Genomic DNA, 17,463 nt, shown 5'->3' on the forward strand with positions numbered 1-17,463 from the left:
AGCTGAAGCCACCATTGAGGTTATCTCGTCCAGCCCCCTCACTTTACAAATGAGGAAATGGAGGCCCGGAGTGAAAAAGGAACTGAGGCTGAAGTAAAACTGGGACCGGTGGCAGAGCCAGGCTGCGAACCCCAGTGCAGCCTTGGGTCTTGAGTGTACGTGACTCGCAGTACCAGTCTGTTCTAAACCCGCTCCCTGTGAGATTGCTTCTCGGTCTGTATGTTAATCATAACCGGCTTCTCTTGGCAGAGCATTTTATAGCTTCAGATGCTTAGCGCGATGCTCGCTTCTAACAAGCGAGGAAGGACTTGGTCACCCCATTTCCTGAGTTAGCATTTCCCGAGGACGCGCCGTCCAACCAGACACTGTGTTTGCTGAGCATTTATACTTGTTATCTCAGTAGTCCTCTCCCTGCAGGGCAGAACCTTTATAACTCCCAATTTAAAGACAGGAAAAGGGCCCTGTCCAGTGTGGCTCTGTGGTTAGAGCCTCGGCCCGAGCACCAGAGGGTGGCGGGCTCGCTTCCCATTCCAGGGCACGGACCTGGGCTGCAGGTTTAATCCCTGGCACCGGCCAGGGCACGTGCAGGAGGCAACCAATCAATGTGTTGTCTCTCTCTCTTCCCCTCCCTCCCTTTCACTGTCTCCAAAAACCAATGGAAAAAATATCCTTTTTTGAGGATTAACAGCAACAAAGACAGGAAAAGGGAGGCTGGGAGCATTTAGGATTCCACAGATGACAAACTGCAGAGCCACCAAGTTTTTGAGACTCCAAATCCTAAGCTATACTTCTGTCTTCATGGTAGCTTTGGATATTATTGTTAGTACAATTACTGCTACTGCAACTATTGCTGTTACTATATGCAGCATATCAGCCTCAACACATGTCCCGAGGAAGGAGCCACCCATTTTACACATGAAGAACTGACGTTCAAAGAGATGAACTAGCCCAGCAGCTGCAGGCCTGGCGGTGAAGCCATGCCAGCGGGCTCCTCCCGGAGTGCTCACTGCCCTGCAGGGGCTTCCTGGCTGTCACATACCTGTGGGGTGTAGCTTTCCACGTTGTATGGCTTCCTAAACCTCGTGTTCAGTATGTAATGTGGGGAGCACCCACCGTCGTAATACCTGTGATCGAGAACTGGGCCCTGGAAACTGTTTGTGAACAAATTAATCCTGCAGGGAAGGCAAGGAGAAGAGGAGGGAGGGGTAAGCAGCAGGTTGTGCAATTTCAACTGGTAGACCTACTAAACCATAGGTGGGCCTGCAGAGTTCCTTGGCACGGCATTCAAGGCCCTTGATATCTGGTAGAAAGCTGCTTCCCAGCTTCATTTCTGGCCACTCCCAACCACAACCACATACCCTAGTCCCAGCCACTTGGGGAGGCCTCCTCTTCCTCCCATCTGCTTTACTCCTCTTAGGTGTAAGTGCTGTTCCTTATGCCTAGAATGCCCTTCCAGCCACTCACTGTTGTTTTTTCTTATCTTTTGATATTGAGCTCTATCGTTGCCTATTGTGGGAAGCCCTCACTGACACTTGCACCAAGCTGGGTAAGAGGCCTGTATATGACCTTGCACTTGGCCCATTCATGCATTTACTGTTCTGTACTATTACAGTTGCCTTAGAAGGACCATCTAGCGTAATAAGTCAAAATACAAACTCTGGAGTCAGAAGCCTGGGGTCAAATCCTTGTTCTGCCATTTACAAGTTATGTGACCTCGGGCACAGCTGCTAACCTCTCTACGCCTCAGTCTCTCAACTATAAAATGGGAACAAGGAGAACACTTGCCTCATGGGGTTATTGGGAGGAGCCCATGTATCAAAAGATGGGGCTTTGATTTATGTTTAGGAAGGTGAATTCCATTCAAGGTCACTGCTCTTGTCCCCACACTGTGTCACACATGGCAGTTTTTAATGCACATGAGGGGAGGCCTTCACTTTCCCTCCTGCAGGCTGAGGAGCTGCAGAACCTGGCAGGCAAGTAGGGCAAACACCAGGCCACTTTGGTCCCTTCTGACCTTGCTCCTCTGGCCTCGCTGGAGGATTCAACCAGCTCAGAGATCCCCAGCAGCTTGAAACGGATTGATTGCAGACATACCCGGAAAATCCATTCCCTCACTAACTACTTAGGGCCTCTCCTCTGGGCCAGCCCCTGTGCTGGCCCGGGGTTATAGAACAGATAAAACCTCCTTCACAACTTGGCAATGGGGTTCCAGGGTAAGGCTTCGAAAGCACCTCACACGGCCACGCAGCAGGAGTTCAGTGGCAGGTATCCCCAGGCCTCACTGGGGTCTCTGTGGTCTCCACTCACTACTCTGTCCCTGGGGATTCTGACTTAGCCCTCCTTGTGGCCCGTGTGCGTCCCTGGGAAGTGTTCCCGGAGCCCCTCAGAACTGTCCTCAGAAAGCGGCCACCGGCACCCACTTACATTGCAGCCTTTTTCCAGGAAGGAAAGAAGCAACTGTTTTCCTATCAGCTTCTTCTCTAGAATTACATTTAATTCTGCACCTTCCCATCTATACAATAGAAACTCAGTAACTTACCCACTGGCCAGATGGCCAATTGCCCAGTACTGCTCCATTTCATGCAGACACTTTTTAAAGATCTTCCTACAGTTGGCCTCATCTGACCCGTCGCCACAGTCATTGTCCCCATTGCAAAGGAGTCTGCGGTTTACACACCTCCCTGGGTGGAAAGAGGAGGTTACCTGCAGTTATGTGGCTGTCAGAAGGGAACTGCCACGCTAAGAGCACCTACTGTGCACCAGGCATTTTCCAGGCCTTTAATACTCTGTTTTGACATGTATCCCGGTAGGTTGGCAATGACATCTGCATCTTACTCCCCAGAGGAGACCAGCACCATATTCCTGAAAGCACTTTGAGAGGAGATTATTAAGGGAGGGAAAGGAAAGTGCCTGATAGGAGGAGGCTGAGTGGCCAGGCAGGAGGGGAGCCTGGACTTCTCTCCTTGAGGCTGGGAGAGAGGTGAGCTTGGTGGGCCCTGCAAGTCAGACCAGCTGTCGGACCTTCCATATGTTACTTAACATCCTGCCTCAACTTACCCATCTATAAAATAGGGAAGCCATTGCACCTACCCCCTAGGGTTGCTGGTTAATTGAATGAGTAAATGGAAGAGTACTGACTCCTGTACATGCCCAATAAGTGTTGTTATTACTATAATTAGTGCTTTTGTGGGCCACGTGCCCATTGCCAGTAAATATTTGCAGGAGTAGAACCTGTAACTGTCTAATCACAGTTCTATCCACTAAACCACACTTCCTTTAACACTATAGCTATTTGGACTATTTTTCTACTATAAAAATATTTGGACTATATGTTTGAAATTACTTACAGCATTTGACAAACCTGACTTCCTTTATTATTTGTATATTCTTGGGGCATAAAGCCCATAATATAGGTGACCCTGTTTCCTTAGATGTGTCTGATCCATTTTAACCAATGCTCTTGGGGTGTTAAAGGCAGAAGAATGACAATTTGGTCCTCAGCTTGTTTCTTACAAGGCATTTAAATTAAAGCTTTCCTGAAGAACCATTAAAGCTTTGGTCAGAATCGTGGAACACTGGTGCAATGAGGCCATGGACACATTGTAGAAAACTCAGATTCATTGGATGGGATTTTGCATTTGCAATAAGCCCTAGGAATTGTCCTACGAATCTCTAACTCTTTCTTGGAAGATCCCAAAGTGCAGTCCACATAGGTACAGTAGTTGTAGAGAGTTGTAGCTCCTACCTAGATAATTTGGGTCAAAACTCTCTTATTTTCGCTGGACACTTGGAGAAATATAGGGGCACATGTTTGCTTGAATGAGCCAGATAAATGTGTTGAAAAGTGTTTACTTAGTCCTACAGCTGCTGATCATTCATTTGTGTGCTCTTTTCTTCCATCCTTCTGTCCGCCCATCCATTTGTCCTTCCTTCCTTCCTTCCTTCCTTCCTTCCTTCCTTCCTTCCTTCCTTCCTTCCTTCCTTCCTCCTCTCCCTCCCTCCCTCCCTCCCTCCCCCCCTCCCTCCCTCCCTCCCTTCCTTCTTTCCCTTTAGTCAAGAATGTTTTACTGACTGTATCATGCATTTTAGGGGCCATGCTGGACTTGGTGATACAGAAATGCAGAGGCAAGAGCTATCTTTCCAAAGGTTTTTCAGAGATCAGTGGTGCTAAGCAGCCTTATTTAGCCATTTCAGATGTTGCCTCTGAGAGAGCCAGCAGAGCTCACCCTCTGAAAGAGCTTTCATACCCATCCTGCCATGTGATCCTTATAAAAACTTGTAAGGTGTTAACATCGCTTTTGATTTTTTGTTGAGCACACCAACATGAAGTGACTTCTCCTGGGTCACAAAGTCAAAGTGAGACTTGACTCAGGGTTTCCGGTTCCAGCACACATCCTTTTGGTGTCCATAATGTCAGAGAATGTGATTTGAATTCCCAAATTTCTAACTGCGGCTTTTCCACTTACCTGCTGCGTGACCTTCGGCAGGGAACTTCTGCAAGTCTCAGTTTCTTAATGCGTACAATGGGGAGAGTAATAACAACACCCGCTTTATAGGATTGTTTTTATGAAGTGATACATGTAAAAGGAGGCAGAGATTTGAAGACAAGGAAGCCTCCTGGCCTGACACATGACCCTGAGCTTGAGCACGAGGCAATGGCCAGTGCCACCAGCATCCCATGCCATGGCCTGACTTGCCAGCTCTTGCTTCCCACTCCAGTGCCCCTTTCTACCTGTCTGTGCACACACGAAGCCTTCGCATCGCACTTGACTTCGGCAGGGTGCGTTGGTGACACAGTCCTCGGCTTCCTTGTCAGAGAATCTGCACGGATCCCCGTGGAACTGAGAGGGTCGGAGCAAGGTGGCGTGTCTGTACTGGAGGGGAGAGATTCAGGGTGAGCCCAGGGCAGAGCCTCAGGGACCTCGGGAGCTCAGGGATACCTGGAGGATCTATGTTGCGATTGGTAACTTGCCTATTCCAACCATACTGTGAGCAATTTGAGGGCAGGGATCTTGTCTGATCTCTGTATGTGCTGAATGTGGGAAAAGCACGGACTCTGGATCCAAAGGTGGCAAGTAGATGGATGTGGCCAGTTCAATAACATGAAACCAGTCTCTCAGCTTGATTACTCGAGTGGGCTGACTCAAGTATTCTCATTTACTCAGTATCTTATACATGCAAAAGCATGCACTTGGCAGCCACAACAGACTCTGATACTTTCTAGTTATGTAATATTGGGCAAGTTACTCAACCTCTATGATCTCAGTTTACCGATCTTTACAATGGAGATAATGAATTATCTAAAGGTCTAGTTATAGAGTTTCAATTACATGTATGTATATATGAATTCTCATTGTGTTGTATGATACATAGTAGACACTCAATTTCTGGAAATTCTTTTTCTTTTTTATTATTAATACTTTTTAGAAGTCAATATTTCTCTGTCTCTACCTTCCAATTTGTTTGTTCCAGGAATATTGCTTGGATTTCTAAAATACTGATTCGGCCACCCAATGGTTAAAAAAAAAAAGTAGGTGTTATTTATGCTTGCTTTTTTTGTTTGTTGTTAACCCTAATCGTGCCCTCTGGGCTGCCCTCGCGGAGGTCACAGGTGGTGGCGGCGGTGATGGTAGGCAGCAGGCAGTGACGGCTGTGCTAAGATCGAGGGAGTGCAGAGTGCTCTGTAACCTCGCAGGGGCATCCCCGGTGCAAACTCAGGAGATGGGAACGCGACATCTAAACTGAGACCCAGGGGAAGAACAGAAATGTCGGGCAAGCATGGAGAACCGGTGTGAGGAGGGGAGAGAAGAGCAGTCCGGGGGGGGGGGGGGGATTGCTGTGCCAGAGCTGAGAGATGAGAGAGAATGTGCCTTGTTCCTGGGAACAAAATTCACCCTGGCTGGAGTGAAGAGTGCAGGAGGGAGGAGGCAAGAGGTAGAGGGTGACAGGGCCACCAAAGGTAACGCAGGGCCTTCCAGGCCTCAGTAAGGTTGCATTTAGTATTTTATTCCGGAGCAACAAAAAAACACTGAAGAGGAAGGAAGTGATCAGATGTGGGTGGCTTCCAAATGCTAGTTGCAGTCAAGATTTTGGTGCAACAAAAGGGGGCAAACCAGCCCTGGCCAGCGTTGTTCAGTTGGTTGAGCGTCGTCTGGTGCACCAAGAGGTCACAGGTTCGATTCCTGGTCAATACACATGCTCAGGTTGCGGGCTCGATCCCTGGTAGGGGGTGTGTGCAGCAGGCAACCAATTGACTTTTCTCTCTCACATTGATGTTTCTCTCTCTCTCCCTCTCTCTCTCCCCTTTCCTCTTTCTCTGAAATCAATTAAAAAACCACATTTTTTAAAAAGGGGGCAAACCAGGCTAGTAGCCCCTTTGCAGAATGACACGTTAACCAGCCATAATTATTACTTGTATACCATCTGTAAATCCAAAATATATGTAGACAACCATCCACCCACGCTCCTTTGCATTTCTGGAGGGTCTTCCTTCCTAGAAGGCAGAGGCTGGCAAGACAGGGAAAAGGTCAGCAAAGAAGACTGTTAGCACGTTGTCCCAACCACGGAAGACAAAATTGGTTTGAGGAGTGTGGAAATGATGGAGGAAAGACATCTCCCAATTCCAGTTTGAAGGTTTGGCTGAAGTCCCAGCCAATGAGCCTGCTGACAACAATGATGCCCAGCTGAGGGAAGTATGCACCAAACCCGAGTAAAGAGCTCTGGATGGCTGGATGAGTGGGTGATTCCTGCTGAGTCTCCCTGGTTTATGGTGTGGATGAAGTAATTATCCATACAATCTGATCAATGTGGAAAACGTCAGCAATAAAGCCTACTTTGAGAACCAAATGATCCTGCTTGGCTCTCCACATTGATCCAATTAGGTGTGTAATTGTCCTGGGCCTACTTTCACAGCCTCTTTGGGGTCCTAGCCCATGGCTGGTTTGGTTTGCCAAGGAGCTGGGTAAATGGCAACCATTCTCTGACACATCAGCTGCTCTCAGAGCTGGAGTGACAGGCCAGCCCTCCTATGATAAGGGAGCCTGAAGGACAAATACTGCAGAGACTGTGTATTTTGATTGGTAGAACACTAGACAAAAGGCCACTGGCCAGAGTTCAATGCCTGCGTGTGTTTGCTACTAGGTGAACCCAAGGCCGCACTTACCCGCTGAATCTCTGTTTACCTACCTGCCTAACAGTGTAACCACTATTCTCGCTTCTTTACAGAGATATCAGAACATATAATGAGAGCAAACAACATATATTTTTGGAACACCTATCATGTGTCGGAAATTGGCCTACACACTGAAGATAAAGAATTGAGTAAGTCTTTAACAGCTCACAGTTTAATGGAAAGCTAAATAATAAAAGTGAATGATAAATGCAAGGATACCCAAGGAAGAGGGGGCTATTACAGTTTATAAAAAGGTGCCTATCTCACTGTAAGTGGGGCTGAGAAATCAGGGAAGGCTCCTCAGAAGAAATGGTCCCTAAGGAGAGTTTTAAATTATGAGTAGGTGTTAGCCAGTAAAGGAATTGGGAAAGGTCAATCCTGCCTGAGAAAGCTGCATGAATAAAGGCACAGAGAGAGGGTGAAATGGTCAGAGAAATACAGGTGGTCAGTGTGCTGAGCGGGGGATGTCTTATGGAGATGTAGGCCAGGTCTAGGTCATGGGGAGCCTTTAATGCCATTAAGTATGGACTTGATCCTAAGGGCCACAAGTAGACTTTGAAAGATTTCAGGCTAGGGAAAGACAGGCCAGACTTGCATTTTTGATGCCTCCCTCTGGTTGCACAAGGAAAGATGGACTAAAAGGGCAAGGTTGGAGGCAGGAAGCCTAATTAGGAAGCTGTTAACACCTTGCTGATTGGTCACGATGGAAGTAGCTGGCTGCATGGGAGAGTTCTGGCTCGAAACAGCCAGTTAGAAAGGTGTATATGAACAAGGAAGGACACATGTGTAGAGGAAAACTGAAGGATCGAAGAAAAGGTGTAATTGCTGCCGAGAAGCACAGGATGGAATTCATTAGTGAAATCAGCCAACATTTACCGAGGTCCTACTATGTGCCAGGCACTACTGGTAGTGCCTCAGCCAGTCTTGCTGAGGATTAGGGTTCCTGGAAGCTTAGAGCTCTCTCAAGGCCTAGGTACTTACCCTTTTCTTCCGACAGGAATCACACCTGGTCCAGGAGGACCAGCTGGACAGTTCACAGTCAATAGGCGTCAAAGTGACATCCACACTCCTCGTCTGCCTACTCTTGGCCAGGCTCCCATTGACTGCGTTTGACTCAAGATAGGGTGGCTTTTCACCTCTAAAAGGTCGTCATGAGAGAAGAAAGTCAAGTATCAGAAGGGAATTAAGTACATATGCAATTGCCTATCCACCCGTTAAATAAATACATATTTGCTCCCCTGTGCAAAGCTATTGGTTTATCATTTAGTATAGGTTAATATTTATTGAACGCCCAGTGAGTGCCTGACATTATGGCTAGCTGTGGTTGAAAGTGTATTGAATTTGGATCAGAAGACAGTCCATCAGATTTCTCAACAGAAACACTGCAGGCCAGAAGGGATTGGCAAGAAATATTCAAAGTGATGCAAAAAGCAAGGACCTACAACCAAGATGACTCTACCCAGCAAAGCTATCATTTAGAATCAAAGGACAGATAAAGAGCTTCACAGATAAGAAAAAGCTAAAGAAGTTCATCACCACCAGACCAGTATTAATTAAAATGTTAAGGGGTCTTCTTTAAGAAGAAAAAGAAAGATTAAAAATATGAACAATAAAAAAAATATATGAACAATAAAATGGCAATAAATGCATATCTATCAACAATTGCATCTAAAAACCCCCAAAATAAATAAACAAGGAGAGCAGAAACAGAGCCATAGATTCAGAAAACATTTTGCTGGTTGCCAGATGGGGATGGGGGATGGGTAAAAAAGGTGAAGGGATTGAGAAGCACAAATTAGTTGTTACAGAATCGTCATGGGGATGTGAAGTACAGCACAGGGAATATAGTCAATAATATTCTAATAACTATGTATGGTGTCAGATGGGCGAGAGATTTTTCAGGATGACCAATCAGTAAGTTACATAATGTCTTATCACTGGGGTGTACACCTGAAACTAATATAATAATGTATGCCAACTGTAATTAAAAATAAAAAAATGATTAAAAAAACTAACCTTAATCATCAAGAACACCTAGGATCTTATATACAAGGTATGGCAAAAGTAGGTTTCCAGTTGTTCTTGTGGAAAATAATACAATCATTAATAATAATACAAGAATAAACTCTGTTTTGCATACTCACAACTGGAAACCTACTTTTGCCCCACCCTGTATTTCCATCAAAATAGGTTATTTTATATTTAATGTAAGTTTAGTCAAATAAATACATAATAAAATATGTATAACTAAATGTGAGATAAGCCATTTGAGACAGGGACAAAATCCTGTCTTTTAATTTTCCATTCAGAAGAAATTGTTCTCGAATAAAGGAAGCAGAGAAACCTGTTACAGATCCGTTTCTTAGGCAAAAGGGGAATACTAGGAATTAAACTTTCAGGAACATTTTATCTCCTTCAACCTGCCCTCATCCTTCTTAATGTATCACCACAACCATATACTTCTTAATGTTTTAAAAAGACACATTTATAGTATGAAATAGAAAAAAAAATAACCTTTTTAAGATTGCTAGGCTATATAAGCTTCCATATGATAACTTTAGTTTAAGCTCACGACTTCTCTCAGAGCTCAATGGACAAAATAATTTGCTTTCCATTGCTTTTGTCAGTACATGGAATAGAACTCTCCAGTGCAGACCAGTAAACACCTATGGGCAGTTCTATAAATTTGAAACATTTCCACAACTAGTGGCTTCAGCTAACTTAGCTGCTTTGCTCATCACCTTACGATGAAACATTCTAAGTAACTGTAGGATTTAAGGAACTAGGTGTTTGCCAGTTATGCATGAAATACTTCTCTTTCTCTTTTCCAGTTCTGAAGCCATGTCTATTTAAAACAAATTTCAAGTATTCACTAGTTCCTACTTAAAAAAAAAGAAAGAAGAGAGTTCATCAGCAGCTGGGTCATCTTAGTCTGGTTTTACAACCTGTGTAAGCTTCACCTTTCTCACATATGTAATGAGATAATCATGCCCAGCTCACAAGGCTATTTCTAGGTTCAAATAAAATGTATGTGAAAGCACTGTCTCAACTCCAAAGTGCTATGTATAACCATGGCTGGATGTATATGATCTTAAGCAATTCTTTCCCACATCTGAGCATCTGTTTTTTACCACCAGAAAGTGAGAGACTTAGATTGGATAGTCTTTAGGGTGCCTCTCACTTTAAAGGTCTATGATCCTGGCTGGTGTGGCTCAGTGGCTGAGCATCAACCTATGATCCAGGAGGTCGTGGTTCGATCCTTGGTCACGGCACATGCCCAAGTTTCGGGCTCGATAGCCAGCAGTGGGTGAGCAGGAGGCAGCCGATCAATGACTCTCTCTCATCATTGATGTTTCTCTCTCTCTCTCCTGTTCCCTTCCTCTCTCGGAAATCAATAAAGATATATTTAAAAAAAAAAAAAAAAAAGTCTATGAAATTTGCTGAGAAAAAGCCATAGGGGATACAGAGAACTCTACCGCCAGGTTCTGCCTTCTGGAACTCATGGCTTGTCTTAGGATAGGAAGAGAAATGCGTCTTATGTCATAGCTCCTCCAGAATTCACCCAGCAGGCAAGGTTTCTAAGCATACGGGCTCCACGGCCAGAGCTGTGCTTGGGGACGTCACTGTGCCGCAGGGTGGAGGCTGCACAGGGCTGGGGAGAGCCTGGAGGCAGGAAAGGCAGGCGGGTGGCTGGTGCCGTCGACCCAGGGAGTGACGTGAGCCTGAAGTATGGGAGCGTCAGGGCAGAGAGCAGGGGAGGGCAGGCGTGTGAGACACGTCGCGGTGGAATGGACAGGCGGTGCTGGGTAATCGGACGGGCTGTGGGTTGGAGAGAGGAGGGGGTTTAGGTCGATGCTGGTTTTCCACCTGAGTGTGCGGGTGGGTGGGGAACACAGAGCAAAGGAGCTGATCGGGGAAGATGATGTTGGAGCACGCTGAGGCCCAGGTGCCCACGGGACGCCTGTGTGGACTCATTCAGCACATGCCTCCTACGTGGTTTTCAAACTCAGGAGAGAGATACGTGCTGCAGACACAGCGCAGATCTGCCCATGGAGAGCTGTGAGAGAGGCTGTGACTGTCCTTGCGAGGAGGATCCGGTCAAGGGTAAGCTCTTGGGGAGCGTCCGCACCACCAGGAGGCCAGAAGCGACTGTGCCCGGCCAGTCCAGGTGTGGAGAGTGTGCAGAGCTGATGCGGATGGGGGCAGCCTGGGGGGTGAAGGGGGACAGACAGACACATCTACAGAGCAGTCAAGCAGTGTGAGGCCTGAAATATGCCTAGAAGATAAGGCCACGCTTTTTGCTACGTTCCTGACACAAGGTGGGACATTCAGTTGAAGAGTGAATGAGTGATCATGGGACTTGATCTGACGAGGCCTCCCGTTTCCCCATGTAATATGATGGGTATAGTACGAATTTTATTTCTCTTCCATCTGAAAGAGCGTATAGCACTGTTAAATTCTTTCTAATCGATGTTCCTTTTCAAGGCAAAAAAGAAAAAAAAGGTGAAGAGAAGCGGGAGAGTACTAAGATGAGCGCTCAGAGCGCATCAAAGCGTGTGAGAGGTGTTCGGGGCATGTGGTCGCACTGGGTTCTGACAGCAGTGCCATGAGGCAGCTGTGGGCACTGCCCACGGGGCCGGGAGGAGACGGCCTAGAGCCCTGCAGCTGGTCCGCGGCGGCCGTGGGCTCTGCACCCAGGTTTGCTGACTCTGGAGCCTGCGCCGTGCGCATTACCCCGCGGCCTAGAAGGGAGCGGGCCAGCCTCCACGCCACCAGCCCCTCCTGTCTCCATGCCTCTCCTCCGTGTCCAAGATTGAGTCATTAGGAAGAGACTCACATCGTTTCCACCGTCTCAGATACACAGTATATCACTCCAGACAAGGTCATTAACCAATACATCCTCACTTGGCAAAAGTCCTAAAGAGAGGATAATATTAACTACAGCGAAATCCATCTCCAGGACCACCCCGGAGACCAGCAAAAATCAATTGCCTAGTAAAGTTGGATCTTTAAGGAAAGGTCAAAGACTCTCCTGGAAACCACAGGTGGGTGCTTTAAAACGGCAACTTGGAGCGGGATGCTGCACACCAGAGGGGGCGGGCGGGCACTTCCGATGTGCTCTTTCTACTAATTTGCAGGTTTGACAAAACAATATTGTCTGTGATTTGGCTGCTCCCAAGCATGTATTTGACAGCGCAGCAGGGTCTCCTCTTCCTGTTTCAACTAAGAAACAGTTACATGGTGTTTTTAGCAACCATCAACCCAATTTCAGACCACAGTTGAGACTGAGTTGCTAAGTAATGTGCACACACGCTATTAAGAGTCACAATTATTTCCTCCTCTGAGATTTGAAAGCCTGTTAATGGGCAAGATGATCGCTTATAGAAGGAACTTGGTAAAAAGTAGTTATAGCCAGCAGATCTCTCATTTTTGCACCCAATTTTCATTATGGAGGTGGCAATCTAAGAAGTAATCAGCTGAATAGATAGCAAGTTTGTAAATTACCCTGGGTGAGATGTGTGCGGTTTATGAGTGCTACAGAATGCAAATCGGAAAGAAAGGCTAGCATTAAATGGCATCTTTAATTCCCGGGAATAGCGTGGAGTCCAAGAAAGGGCAGGGCCAATCGAGGGCTCAGCATATGGTTACAGCACAGGCTGTCACGCCTCTGCATTTCTACAGAAACAAACCGCATGGACGTTCAGACCAACCGCCCTGACTTCTGCCATCAAAATCCTCGGTGTTTTTAATGCTGAGAAATTAGACATGCTCGGAGAAGCACAGAAAACAAAGTAATAGACACTCATGTACTCACACGCCAGGACTAGCCATTGCTAACATTTGCGTATACTTCAAGTTTTTGAAAAATAAAAAATAACCTTATAACTCTGACATCTGGGTTTTACACCTGCTCCAGTTCCATTTCCCCTTCTTCTCTGAAGAGGAAAATACTGTCATGAACTTGGTATGTATCTTTCCAGTCTTTTAAATATTATTTATATACATGTACACACACATATTTATATATGTACACAATCTGTAGTTTTGCTTTTGTGTACTTTATTCATACTGTACGTATTATTCTGCATCTTGCTGTGGTCGGTCAACATTGTGTTTCTGAGGCCTATCCACATTCATTCATAGAAACCTAGTTCCTTCCTCTTACCTAGATGCTCCATCAGAGGACATACATAAGGACATTTACATTTTTCCAATGTTTTGCAATTGCAAGTAATGCTCCAGTAACACCATCTACACGTCCTTGGGACATATCCGTCCACATAAACACTGGCGTGGATGTGCCTCTCCTCGAGGTGCGTGGACTGCTGTGGCAGCATTAGGACATATGTCACTGGGTCCCCGTCTCCTACACTCTTTCTATCGGGAGTCTCTGATCAAAACAAAGGTGGATCCACCAGGTACAGCGGGATTAGCTCAGCAGTAAATTGCGCGCCATCGGCGTACATAGATGACGCGCATCGACGTGCTTGGGCATTCTGTAGAAATGTCCTGACACAACAACTCACTTGTCACACCCAATTGGTTAGGCAGCTGCATTCCCTCTTTGCAAATAGTATCGCTCCTCTTTGCTGGGAGGGGCAGCTTCGAGGCGGCAGATTTTCAATTTCTCTTCCCTTTGTCGTTTGCTGTTGTAGACATGAAATTTAAAGCAACATCTCAAGGCCACAAACGTGTGGCCCAGAGAAAGAGAACTGGCACAGGAGTCCAGCCAGTCGGATACGCACGCTCGTGGGAGAGGGGCAATGCACGCATGAGACGCGGGCCTGCGCCCGGGCTCTGGGGCCAGGAAACACCTGCTTCAGTCTGTGTTCCCTCAGTAGTAAGTGAGTAGCCTGGGGACAGTTACAGCCTCTCTCCAAGGCTCAGGTTTTTCTCTCTGCTGCATTTTCAGCTCCAGACGGAAGGTTACTCCTCCACCTCATGTGTGGAAATCCAATACACACAGGCCGTGTTCAGTGCCGCCCGTGGGAACCGGGGTAGCGGCCAGAGCACTACACCTGGACTCACTACACCTGGACTCAGGTGAGGGTTGGACACTCACGAAACCTGAGTGACTCTCTCCTTTGTCACCCCCAGGCCACTCTTCGGCAGGGCGAGTGGGAGAGAGCCCCAGCTCACGACAAAGACCAGACAAGGTGGCCCGACCTGCCCTCTCTCCACCCACCTGCACCTCCACTTCCCACGGCAGAGTGAACAGAGTGAGCGCCCCAAGATATGTCAATATGATCGGGCCTCTCCTTTGCTTACAACCCTTCAATGGTTTCCCAGCACCTTGCAGGGTGGGGAACCTTTTTTCTGCCAAGGGCCTTTTGGATATTTATAACACCATTCAGGGGGCATACAAAATTATCAACTTAAAAATTAGCTATGAGAAAAGCTCCTAGATTTATTGAATTTTGAGTCCTACCTGTGGTTGCCTTAGTAGGGCCAGACCAAATGATTTTGTGGGCTGTATATGGACCCCGGGCAGGATTTTCCCCCACACCTCGCCTAGAGGATACGTTGCAAGCTTCTTTTATTTATTGAATTTATTGGGGTGACACTGGTTAATAAATTATATAGATTTCAGGTGTACAGTGCTATAACACATCATCTGTATATTGTATTGTGTGTTCACCCCAAGTCAAGTCTCCTTCCGTCACCATTTATGCCCCTACACCCTCTTCTATTAGGTGCAAGCTTCTTAACTGTCACTCTCGTGCCCCCTCACCTCCGCCCACGACCCGACTCCCGCTCCATCTCATTTCTGGTCACTCCCCGCCTAGGCCTGTGCTCAAGGCTACTGCGGTACACTTGCAGCTTCAGGAACAAGCCAGGCTATCTCATTTCCATGCCTTTATCTGGGCTGCTCCCTGTGCCTGGAACACCCTTATTTCCCTTGGCCATTCAGCAAACACCTTTTCAGAGGTAAAGATTCAGCTCCAGCATCCCCCCTTCTAGAAGCTTTTCCAGATCCCTTGCGCCGTAGAGCTGATCACTCCCTCTCTCATTTCCCACCTGCCACGGCACCATCTCTTGCAACAGTACACAGTGTGCACCCATGTGTGGGCTTTCCCCGCCAGAGCACGAGCTCTTTGTGTCCTATTTGTCCCTGTGTCCTCAGAGCGGACAGGGGGCCTTGCACAGGGGTTGGTGCTGTGGGTGGGGTTGCCGTGATCCCCTCAAACCCTCCATTCTATGACACATTTCCTTGGATTCCAGATACTTCTTTGTGTACACATGGGACACACAAGGCAGGCCTTGGCAGCTTGATTTTTTCCTTAGGGCCAAGTTGAAATTCTTGATAATCACAAGAGCTACTATCTACTGAGGGCCCAACAGGTAGTAAATACTCATCATGGTGGTCTCGGGGTGGTGCCCAAGGGGGCTGAGTGCTCAGCAGAGCCGAGGCCAAGCGTGGGTTCAATGTGTCCTAGGGGCTCCTCACAGTAAGTGAGAGGCTGTGCTCAGAGAGCATTTACAGAATGCGCCAGGAGGACCTCAAACTGCCAAGTCACTGGCACTTTTTCACTGGAGCCCAAGTTTGAGCTTTGACTGAGGTTAAGTTTGAGCTTGTTCTCAGATATTTCCTTTAGCCTGTTTTGCATCTTACTAATGGAAACAAAAGGGATGAAATAAATCATTTAGCACTTAATTGCTGAGAACATCTGGAATGTGTGTGTATGTGCGTGTAAGAAAGAGGGAGCAAGCAATAGAGTGAAAAAACCCCAAATTTGAGTTGATGAGCTGGTAGAGTAGGTCACTCTCATACAGTAACGTCATTGGTAGGAAATGGCTCTTTTTTTCCCATACATAACAAACCTTCTTTTGCATAACAAATCACACCAAGGCTTTGTTCAGAATACAAAACAAGTACCCTATTCTTCTTAGCATGACAAAGTACATTTAAACATGTCAGTTTCTTACGGGAACTTTTGTTGAAGTCAGCCGCTTGCTTTCACAATAATTTGAAGACAGTTGTTGATACTATTTTATCAGTTGCATGCAAATTGCTCCAAGAGATGTTCCTCATTCAATAGGTATGCGACAAAGACGGTCAGCATTATGTGGCTTTACATTCCCTGTCACATTAACGATCAGGGAATCATTTGTAACTGTCACTTACCTGGAGCCAGGCAAACTGAGACAACCCAGGGCAGCACAGAGAAGAAAGAGCTCTGCCGGCGCCCTCCAAGCCCATGCCCAGGATGTCTTCATTTTCTCTCTGTGACGGGGGTCTGGCTGAGGCACCTAGATCCATGAAAAGCCTGCCCAGAGAGTGCCACCGTCAGCTTCTGTCCCCACAGAGCAAACAGTTCAGCAAAGTAAACACAACCAGTGACAGGAAACCCCTTAGACTTTGCACAGACAGAACATTTCCCCTTAACTCTGGAAAGCAATGGCAATGATAAAAAACTCTGCAGCAGCTTGGTTTTTATTCATATATAACAGACTTTTATGTGAGCAGCCGAGAGGACAGGCTGTTAGTGGGGCAGTGAGGACTGTGGGCTCTAAGTCCAGGCTGCCTGGGTTCAAATCCTTTATTTTTTATAAAAGTTTTTTCAATTACAGTTTACATTCAATGCTATTTTGTATTAGTTTCAGGTGTACAGCATAGTGGTTAGATGATCACATACTTCACAAATCATTCCCTTGATATTTCCAGTACCCACCTGGCACTGTACATAGGTATTACATTATTGACTATATTTCCTATGCTGTACTTTACATGCCCATGACTATTTCGTAACTTCCAATTTAAAGAAAATGTCACACTAAGGCTCTCTTGAAATGGCATAATCCAAGCAAATGCTCACCTCAGTACCTCTTGAAGTAATTGCCTGTGACCAGATCTGGGATGGCTGCCTTCCCATTTTCATTCCAATGTGGACACAGCACGACAGCCCCGATTCCCACTTTGAAGACAGTACCTACCTGCCTGTGTGAGGGGTTCAGGAGTCTGGTGTGAAAGAAGCAGGGTGTGAACATGTGGGCAGTGTGCATACGGCTGAGGCTCTCAAAAGAAGCTCCCTGAAAACCGTCACTAACTCCTCAGAATCAGCAAATTAAAGTCCAAACTGCACTCACCTGCATTTATGACACTGATCCGCAGCCCATAAAGGGCTGTGTGAATGTGGCAGGTGGTCGTGGGAGAGGAACTTCGAAGGGGAGAGCAGCAGGTAACTGGAAGGTGGGCTGGAAAAAGTCTGGATTTAAATTCCTTAAGCAGGCTATCTAATTTCTGTAAGACTCCGTTTTCCCATCTGTAAAATGAGTATAATACCCACTTA

At 46.6% G+C, this 17,463-nt stretch overlaps 1 protein-coding gene across 2 annotated transcripts in view; it reads right to left on the reverse strand.

Moving 5' to 3' along the window:
* Window positions 1-16,464, reverse strand: part of C8B (complement C8 beta chain) — a 37,347-nt gene extending 20,883 nt beyond the window's left edge. The window contains exons 1-5 of one of the 2 annotated variants that reach the window (XM_081146096.1): window positions 16,299-16,459; window positions 8,153-8,309; window positions 4,733-4,874; window positions 2,540-2,681; window positions 1,040-1,172 (exon numbers count right to left, since the gene is read on the reverse strand). In XM_081146096.1, the coding sequence (XP_081002222.1) occupies window positions 1,040-1,172; window positions 2,540-2,681; window positions 4,733-4,874; window positions 8,153-8,309; window positions 16,299-16,390 (666 nt within the window). In that variant the 5' untranslated portion in view covers window positions 16,391-16,459. Of the gene's footprint in view, window positions 1-1,039; window positions 1,173-2,539; window positions 2,682-4,732; window positions 4,875-8,152; window positions 8,310-16,298 lie in introns of both variants that reach the window. The other variant, XM_081146097.1, reaches the window with a different exon arrangement.
* Between the last annotated feature and the right edge of the window lie 999 nt (window positions 16,465-17,463).

This window comes from Miniopterus schreibersii (genome assembly GCF_964146895.1).
Source record: "Miniopterus schreibersii genome assembly, chromosome: 8".
NCBI lineage: Eukaryota > Metazoa > Chordata > Mammalia > Chiroptera > Miniopteridae > Miniopterus > Miniopterus schreibersii.